The sequence below is a fragment of the Python bivittatus genome, unplaced genomic scaffold (assembly GCF_059951505.1).
Source record: "Python bivittatus isolate LINGU-HERP-01145 unplaced genomic scaffold, Pbiv_v1 ctg000390_np1212, whole genome shotgun sequence".
NCBI lineage: Eukaryota > Metazoa > Chordata > Lepidosauria > Squamata > Pythonidae > Python > Python bivittatus.
Window position 1 is genome coordinate 603,011 of NW_028277070.1, and position 10,267 is coordinate 613,277.

The following is a 10,267-nucleotide window of genomic DNA, read 5'->3' on the forward strand; positions in this document are numbered from 1 at the left end:
TGGCCGGCCAGGCAGATTCAGATATATGCCCAGGTATTCCCTCATATATCCCATTTCTGTACCAGGTAGGGTTTTAAAGGTAATGACCAGCATTTCAGGGTTTTATAACTATATCTTTTTTTATTAAGCATTTTCAAGAGAAGGAGAAGAAAAAGGGAAAGAAAAAAATGAACACACACACACAAACTTTGGTTTGTGCAAAACCAAAGTGGGGGGGGAATAGGGAAAAAAATAAAAAAATAAACCACAAAGTAGATAAACAGGGAGTTTACAAGCAACATAGAATTAGGTTAACCTTTTCAATATTTCATTAATTGGTTCAAAGAGCTGAATATACTGTTTTAACATGATTGGATTTTACAAACATTGTTAAAATTCAAGTAATACTTGAATTTCAACAGCAACAGTGTAATCAACAGTGTAAGATTAAGAATTACAGTGATTTGTAGATGAGCAATAAAAGACTTTAAGTTAAGAATAAACCGAAGTATTGGATTATAGAGTTATAATCCAAAAATGGTTTCCAAATTGAATTAAACTTCATGTCAGATTTACTTTTGAAATATGAAGCTTCTTTAGACATCAAGGTATGTTCCCAGAGCTTAACTATGCTATATGCTCTGACTCTGTAGATACACTTTCGGAATGAGCGAAATAGTTTTATCTCCAATCCAAAGTAACCATTCTGAGAACTCTATAAACTGCAAAGAGGACAACCCCAGATACCTCAATCAGGAATGAGCAACCTGCAGCCTCTCCCTGGAACTGTCCCTGGAAAAGAGGCATTCTAGCCTCTGCCAAGATCAGACAGAGAGCCTAAGGCAACAGACAACCATCTCCTCTCCCTTTGCCTGTGGCCCTGACCACTATGCAGCTGCCAACAGCTTACTGGAGGAACTGTGACCCTCCGTAGAGAGAAAAGAAGTTATTGGTTCCTGCAGAAAATAACTTTGTCAGAGGAGAAGTACTGAGGTCAGTCCACATCCCAACTCCAGTTTTCCACACTGGACTCTGGGCCAAGGAGAAACAGGGAGTTTTATCTGAAGGCCATCTGGCACAAGAGAGTGTAGGCTTCAGTCTTTTCCTCTAGTTGCCAAGTCTCTTAGCTTTGGTAGCTTAGCTTATTTTAGGATGATAAATATACGAGCTAAAGTTCTTTTGCCTGCCAAAAGGGACACAGAAGTTCTTCCGCCCTGTGGTGGCCAGTCTTATGTCCTGTCCTGGAGGGGGGGGGGGGTGAGACAAGTAGAAGGATAATTTGCATTTCTAATTATTGAAAAAATGGATAGTGTCCCCAAATATTACATATTTATCTCAGAAAGTTTATAGAAAACTAGAATTTCCATGCAAAGGATTAAGAACTCAAGACTGTCAAGCTCAAAACGTCTGAGTTCAAAATTCCTGACCATGGTATTCCTCTAAAATCACCTCCTTTCCAGACACTAACAGGAAGGTAGGAGACGGGAAAATCGTATCTGTATTCCTCAGCTTGGAGCTTGTAAACCAACTTCATCATTGGGCCTCTGCAAAAAAAAAAAAAAAGGGCAGCAAAACAGAGCACACTGAGCAGCTCCCATTGTAAGTTTTGTTTTTATGTTATTATTATTCGACATGGGCATTTCATTGTACTGGATGATCGCAACCATCAAATCAAATCATTTGATAGTTTCAGTAACCACTCTAATAAATAAGTACACAAGGAGTGATTCCCCAGAAAGTGCAGACAGGAATGAACAAACTCACCCAGGGGCCAGGAAGTCAAGAGCCACATTGTACTCGGTGTAGTTCGTCCTGCCTTGTAGGGAGCGAAGATTCCATCCTGAAATGATGCCATCTAAACTGCCAAAGATGCTCTCTACCAGCCAAGGAAAGATGACATGCAGCTCCTTTACCGAAGAGAAAAGCTATTAAGATTCGAAGCCAAATGAGAAAGATTGCTTCACCCATACAAGGTATCTGTACCCTAAACCATTTCCTACTCCTGGGAGATCCAGGTTTTACTTGCTAGTGGAAATAACAGAAGAGCAAACTTTGCAGAAGAAAGATAAATTCTGATAGTCACTTCAAAGCCTGGATTATTTAATTTTTATTTAATAAAAATTTATTTATTTATTTAATATAAGTGGTGCCTCTACTTACGAACGCCCCTACTTACGAAATTTTCAAGATACGATCAGCTCCGGCCCCAAAAATTTACCTCTACTTACAAACTCGCCTCGACTTATGAGCCATTTTCTGCCCGTGCCACGTGGTCTGTGGCCATTTTTCCGCCCGTTCCACGTGGTCCGCGGCCATTTCCCACCCATTCCACGTGGTCCGCGGCCATTTTTCCACCTCTTCCACGTGGTCCGTGGCCATTTTTCCGCCCTGCCGCGTGGTCAGCGGCCGTTTTTCCACCCCTGATGCATGGTCCGCGGACGCCGGAATGGATTAACGGTAATTACATTGAACCTTATGGGAAAATTTACTTCGACTTGCGACCAACTCGACTTGCGATCAGAGTCACGGAATGGATTAAGTTCGTAAGTAGAGGTACCACTGTATATTCGAAATGGAAATGAGTCAGCATATAGGCGGGAGGTTCAACAACTGGTCTTGTGGTGCGGTTGTAATAACTTGGAACTGAATACACTTAAAACTGTGGAGATGATTGTGGACTTTAGGAAGAATTCTTCTAATACTCCTCCCCTTACCATACTTAACAGCCTAGTATCAGTAGTAGAGTCCTTCAAGTTCCTGGGTTCTATACTTTCCCAAGACCTGAAATGGACGTTTAACATTACAGCCATTATTAAAAAGGCACAGCAAAGGATGTTTTTCCTGCGGCAACTTAGGAAGTTTAAATTATCCCAGGAGCTCTTGGTACAGTTTTACATTGAGTCTGTTATCTGCTCCTCTATAACTGTCTGGTTTGATTCCGCAACCAAACAGGACAGACTCAGACTCCAACAGATAGTTAAGTCTGCAGAAAGGATAATTGCAACCCACCTGCCTTCTACAGAAGAACTATATAATTTGAGAGTCAAAAGGAGGGCAGAGAGGATATCTGCAGACTCTTCTCATCCTGGATATAATCTTTTCCAACTTCTTCCTTCAGGACGGCGCTATAGAGCTCCATATGTTAAAACATCTAGACATCGGAATCGTTTTTTCCCTTGTGCCATTGCTCTGTTAAATACTATATGATTTGATATGTACTGGACAGTGGCTTCTTCTTTTGGAAAAGTTATTTTACTGGGCAGTGTCATTGTTACTGTTTATTAATTTTCTGTTGTTATCCAAATGCACCGTTGATCTTGCTGTTCGTCACTCAAGACAAATTCCTTGTATATATTTTATACTTGGTCATTAAAGTATTTGTATTTGTATTTGTATTGTATTGTATTGTAAATGTATATACCGTATTTTTCCGACTATAAGACAATACTTTTTTCTAAAATCCTTACCCTAAAAACTGAAGGGCGTCTTATTCAAGGAAGTCAGCCGAGAATCGCGCGGTTCCAAACTGCCCATACTTTGTTTCTGCAGAGAGGCTTCCTCCTATTGCTAGCCTCCAATCACGAGTGAAATAGCTTGTCTCCCAAACAGACTTCCTCCAATCACGAGCCTGATGTAACTGACGTCAGCTGATGCTGAACAAACCAATTGGAGGAAGGCTGTTTGCAGAGACAAGCTATCTGCAGTTTCACTCGTGCTTGAATGGAATCAGTTAAGCAAAAGAGCCTGGAAATAGAGCTGCAGAGAGACGGTTTGGACCTCCTCCCACCAAGTGTATCAGGTCAATGTTAACTAATTACTAAATAAAAATGTGTTCTGCACTATCTTTAAAATATTGATTTTTTAATTTTGGGCTGGAAAAGTGGGGGTCGTCTTGTACATGGGGTCGTCTTATTGTCAGAAAAATACGGTATACAGGAGTTTACTGATCACTCAGTGATAAAATAATAAGACTGGGAGGCAGTCATGTAGGCTATCAGTCCAACCTCTGCTCATTGTGGAGATATATGCCAAACAGATGGCTGTTCAGGCTCCAAACGAATGCAACCAGTGAAGGGGAGCCCCCCACCTCTGTGTCATTGATTCTATTGTTTGCTTGAAGTTTTTTTCCTCTAACATTCAGTCACCATCTGTTTTCTCGTAATTTAAATCCATTATTCCAGGCCCATACTAACCTTCTTCTGTGGGACACTGTTTCAGACATTTGAAGAATGTTATCCTATTCACCCACCTGCCACCCCCTAAGTCATCTTTCTCAAAGCTAAATAGTCCCAGCTTCCTCAGTCTCTCTGAGGGCTAAGATTTGAAATCGCCTGATTACCTTTAGTGTCTCTGAACCTGATCTAATTTTTCTAAGTTCTTGTAGTGCCCTGAACTGAATACAACACTTGAGGTATGATATGACCAAAGCAGAATAAACTGACCTGTAATTTGGAAATTGTATTTCAGTTGATGCAACCTAAAACTGCATCTGAAGGTTTATACTCAGCAATTAAATACTAATCCAAAATATTTTTCACAAGTATTATTACCAAACTGTGCATTCCCCATCCTATACTTATTTCACTTTTGTATCCTAAATGAACAACTTTGTACTTCTCTCTATTAAATTTTATTCTGCTGCTTTCAGCACTTTCCTCTAACCTATCAAGATTGTTAATTTTATTTCTATTTTCTAGGGTAGCTATTCCAGCAAATTTTGTATCCTTCGCAAACCTGATAAGCATTCCCAGCACCCCTTCATTACGGGACAAACTGAACAGCAGGGGATCTGTGACAGATCTCTATGGCATCCCACTAGATCCCTCCCTCCAATCTGATGAGGCGCTAGTGAAGAACACCCTCAGAGCAGGAATGTTAGGCCAGTGACATACCTACTTGTCCTACCATCCAGCCCACATTTAACTAGCTTGCTGAACAGAATAAAGATTTCCTGAAATTAAGATATATTCAGCGTTCTTACAATCTATTTGGAAAGTTACCCAATCAAAGCAGGAGATTTGTTCTTGACAAATCCTTTCTGCCTTCTTTAAGTACTATATTATTTTCAATGCCCTCCCAGATAGATCTCTTTTATTATCTGCTATAAAATCTTCCTAGGTATCAATGGCAGGCTTTGTCAGCCTCTCCACAATTTCCCAGTGGTACACATACTTTTTTGTTGGGGAGAATGGGGACTCCTGGGATTGCCGTGGCTAAACAATGTGGTCACGTGACATCGTGCTTTATGACCGTATTGCTTAGCGATGGAAATGCCAGTCCCAATTATTGTCGTAACTCAAGGACTACCTGTATGTGTCCATTGTTGTTTTTAGATCTTCACTAAGCTCTTTGTTGGCTTCTCCTGCTGTCCTCAGCCTTTTCTCCTCACTGAACTGTTTGCAGTGGTGCTGTTTGTATCTCCTTCTTTGAGAACTCCACCTATCCTGAGCTCCTTTTTCCATGGGATCCTACTGCTTTGAGTTTATTAAAAACCATTTTTTGAAGTCCAATTCACATGCTTACGTTGTTTCCATTTCTCTTAAAATCAAAATCTCAAGCATGACATGGGTCCTTTTCCCCAAAGTTCTTGCTATTTCCACTTTCACAAACTTTTCCTTTATTAATTAGTATCACTTCAAGGGTAATTGATCCTTGTGATTCCCTCATCCCTCTGAAAGCCCTCTTGACAGCTACTCAAGTGGAATTTCCTGGAAGGACCATGATTTTCAGAATTATGCTCCCAACAGATTTTTTTTTTTTAATTTCCCTTTCTGGTCCTTTTTCATGGACTGGAAGGGTAGATGAAAATACCCCTTGAGCCCACAGGCTCTCGAGCTTCTATTCTTTGCGGTATCATTTGCCTCTGCATGCATCAGTAGGAAGGGATAATTGTCACTGGAGTTTTAGAAATTGCTTTGTCAAGTCCTTGAAGTGGCTTCCAGCAGGCAACACACTTCACAAGCCAGTGGGTACAATCAACATACCTTATGGCCAGTTGCTTCCAAGGTCAGTTTCTGTTCTTGTCAGCTTTGCAAGGTAGTCCAGACAAGAAGCACACCCAAAAGTACTAGCTCTAACTTTATTGTAAGGTTACATTAACCGAGTCTTGCAAGTCTAAAAGTACAACCCTCCTTTCTTGCCTTTACAGTCCAAGAAACTAGGGCGGGCCCCTTCTGAGACATTTGCCATGCCCCCATTGCTTCTGCAGGATAAGCTGCCTCTTATCTGACCATTGTCTAATCTGTGGCTCTTCCTCTTGTCTCCCAAGGTCATTCCCACAGACTGTTATAGTTCTGTACCTGACGAACTCTTGCCCTTTCTTACTGGCTGAAGCACGGCCACTCACTGCTCCTCTGACTTGTTCTTCCAGGGCTGCTATGAGCTTGCGGTTGTTCAAGCAGAAAAACAAACATGGCACAAGCACTGCAGGTCACAATCAGAGACTCCTGCCTGTTCATCTTTACTTTTTCTATTTAGAGCACCAGAGTTTTATTTCTTCTTCTAGTCCTTTCTCAGTCTCTCTAATGAGCCAGGTAAAACATCTTGACTTTGAGGGAAAATATGCTAGGGACTCCTCTTAAATTCCCTCTCTGAACTTTCCAGGCAATGTCCTGTTAGTTCTCCCTGTTCCTTTACTCACTCTGTAAGTCCAACCCTGTTAGATTTATATCTTGCCTTAGCCTGAAAGCAGTAAGACCTGTTCCTACAAAAGAAGAAAAAATATGTTGTCGGAGGCCCTGGTTAGTGGCAAGCTTCCTACCTTGGCAGGAAAATCTTCAATGATTGTCATGAGATCATGGCACCTCTGAGCAAAAGCCTTGTTCAAACAGTCAGCCTTTAAATTAGCCTGTTTCAAACAGAAAAGAGTATCAATTCATTTTTCTGAGACAAAGCAGTGAAACTTTATTTAAGTCCTTGGCAAATGGTTCCTTCATATCAACACAATATATAGTAATTACCATGTTGACTGATTTCAACATTTGAGCAACCTAGTACCAGGGCAAATATGAATCTGATGAGAACTGCACCAGCAATTCTGTTTCTCTTAATTCAAACAGAATTTTACAAACAGAACTATATATATATTTAATTCCACTTTTCTACAAGAAAAGCTGCTAGTAAATAAACCCCAAATACATTGTTAAAATACTACATAATCCTTAATAGAGGCTTCCAATACCCCCCTTTTTTTTTACAATAACTCTATTGGTAGTTCTCTATAGCAGAATCAGGGCTGGTTTAAGGGAGTCATATATACAGCTGTACTGGGCTTGGCAATGGGGCAGGGGGCACCATAAACCCCAACAATTCCCTGCCAATGAGCCTCTGCCCAAGACCCATGTCCACTTTCCTTCTGAGCTGGCAAATGCATACATTCCTGCCTTTTCCACAGGGGAGAAAAGAAACAGAAACACCTTATATCATAGAAAAGTGTGCTGCTTACTTAGCCTGAAAGTAAAGGGAGAGCTGCACTCTAACATTTTGTTCAGAAATCCAAGACAATTTTTGCTAGAACCTTAATAGCTAGTGCTTAATAGCTAGCTTATCCAAAACATCAAATAAAAGGCTTTACTTAATTCAGGGGAGAAACCTGACCAAGATGGTCAATAAACCCAAATTTATAATAATGGATAGAAATTATCACTATCTTGCATTCAGTGTCCAGTGTCACTGCAATGTGGACATTAGCAGAAAGGCAAAGGGAAGAGACATGTGGCAGTGGATGATTCCCTGCTGGGAAGAACTGAAGCCACAGGTTGTAGGCCTGACATGACATCACAGGAGGAGTCATGTCTTCCAAGTCCCTGTATCCAGGATGTGACAGGCTGCCAAAGCTCTTCAAACCCACCAATAACTATTGCCCCGATGACTCACATGGGAGGTAAATAACACCTTACACAGATGTTCAGAGACAACAAGGCCCTGAGCAGGAAGGAGGAAGAACTGGGAGTGCAAGGAGTATTTTTGTCAATCCTTCCAGTTGTGATCATAGCTTATGAAGAAAGAACAAGATCCTGAAAGTGAACAACTAGCTACATGGATGCATTACTACAGAGTCCAGCCGAGAAAGGTTTGCATCCTCACCATGGCTTGCATTACTTACATGAAGGAATCCTGGCAACATGAAGAGCAGAAAGGATGTGTTCCACAAGTACCTCCCCAATTTCAATATTTCTAATATCTGCTGGGAATCTAACTCTGCCAAGAGTCAGAGATCCAACAAATTCTTATCATCTCTGGCTGACAACTTCATTTGTCAGATGTTGGAATGAGGAGCTGGAGGTCTGCTATCCCGGACCTAATTGTCATGAACTGGGAAGAACTGGTTGAAGCAGTAGAGGCAATTTGCACCTTGGGAGAAAGTGATCATGTTATCCTTCAGTTCATGATATTAAGGGATCAGATTTTGGGTTAGAGAACAACCAGACTTGTATACTGGAAGACAGGACTGAGTTCATAAGAGGATAGGTCAAAAGAACCGGCTTGAAATCCAGAAGGAAAAAATCGTCCAGGAAGTATAGGAATCCTACAAAAGAAGATACTGAAGGTACAATCACTACAAGAAAGAAAAACGGGGGCAACCTAAAACAACTAATATCTAAAATGCTGAAAAGAAAACAGGACCTCTATTGAAAACAGCAGGCAGCATGAACAACCAAAGAAGAATACAGGGCAGTTGCCAGAAATTGTAGGGATTGTATTAGAAATGCTAAAGCTTAGATCAAGCCAATGTCTGTGAGAAATGCCCAGAACCACCATAAAAGCCTACATCAGAAACAAAAGGAAAGACAAAGAAGTTGTAAGTCTGTTGACAGAAGAAAAGGATGAGCTGCTAATGGATGATGGTGAGGAGGCAGAATGTCCTAACTTGTATATAAGTCTTCTCTCAGAAGGGAAACAAATAGTGGAAAGCTGCTGCTGCTGCTGCTGCTGCTGCTGCTGCTGCTGCTGCTGCTGAGGACAGGCAAAAAAGGGTAAAAGACACTCTGCTAGTTTAAATTAATTCAAGTCTCCAGGGCCAGATGAATCACATCCGAGGGAACTGAAGGAACTAATGGAGACTATCACAAAACCATAACACTAATCTCTGAGAATTCCAGAACTGGTAATGTCCCAAAGACAGAGAGAACAAATGGGGTCCCTATCTTCAAAAAAGGGAAGAAGAGCTTGGGAAATTACAGCTTGACTTTCGTGCTGGGCCAAGATTTCAAACAGATTATTGAAATTAAAGTATTCCTTTCCAAGTGTTTGTCATCACTTGGATAAGAATGCAACAATTAACATGAGCCAGCATGGGTTTGTCACAAACAAGTCATGCCAAACTAACCTCATCTTTTTTTCTGACACAGTTGCTTGTTTAATAGGTTGGGGCAATGCCATGGCCACAGCATACCTTGGGCTCAGCAAAACATTTGACACAGTCTCTCATGACAGATTAGTCTCTTCACTAATAAAATGATAAAATATGGGAGTCAGGCGGCATTTAATATTATGATTATATGATAGATTGGCTAAATGATCATACTTGACAGCTCCACATCAGTTTGGAGAGTAGTATCAAGTGGAGTGTCATGGGGCTCTGTCCTGGGCCCAGTGCTGTTCAATGTTTTTATTAATGACTCGGATGAAGGAGTTGAAGGGATATCAAATTTGCAAATGACACAAAATTAGGAGTATTAAATACCTTAGAAGAGAAGATGCAAAAATATCTAGACAGGCTTGATCAACAGGCCAAAAGAAAACAGGATTTAGCAGAGAGAAGGATAATTTCTTTGCATCTGGGTAGGAAAATGAAAAGCAGAACTAAAGGAGAGGGAAGATCTGGGTTGGCATTAGCGCATATGAGAGGGACCTGGGGGTCATTATCAACCAGAAGCTAACCATGAGCCAGCATTGCAATGCAGTCCCAGAAAGTATGCTATTTTGGGATGTATTGGTAAGAGAACAGAGTCCAGATCATAGGAAGTGATTACCCCATTCTACTCTGCCTTGGAATGCAGGTCCTGTTTTAGGTACCCACAACTTAAAAAGGAGATTGAAAAAAATGAGTTGAGGGGTATACATTTAATAAAAATAAAATAATACACTGGAAAGATTTCAGAGGGCCATCAAAATGTGAGGACCAGGGCCACATTATGACTTTTGCCTTCATGGTCCTCTTCCTCCAAAAAACCCCCCACCAGTATTAAAATTTCTATTTAATATTATGTTCAAAATTTTCTTGGTGGCATTTAATACGTGACTGAGCTTTTAATCTGAACTGCATGTATATTTTATTTGTATTTTA

General features: G+C 40.8%; 1 protein-coding gene across 2 annotated transcripts in view; it reads right to left on the reverse strand.

Moving 5' to 3' along the window:
* SMPD4 (sphingomyelin phosphodiesterase 4) overlaps positions 1 to 10,267 on the reverse strand; it is a 34,739-nt gene that overhangs the window by 23,617 nt on the left and 855 nt on the right. For both annotated transcript variants that reach the window (XM_007443508.3, XM_007443507.3), the window contains exons 2-4: positions 6,740 to 6,826; positions 1,744 to 1,886; positions 1,448 to 1,523 (exon numbers count right to left, since the gene is read on the reverse strand). In XM_007443508.3, coding sequence (XP_007443570.1) covers positions 1,448 to 1,523; positions 1,744 to 1,886; positions 6,740 to 6,826 — 306 coding nt within the window. The remainder of the gene's footprint in view (positions 1 to 1,447; positions 1,524 to 1,743; positions 1,887 to 6,739; positions 6,827 to 10,267) is intronic.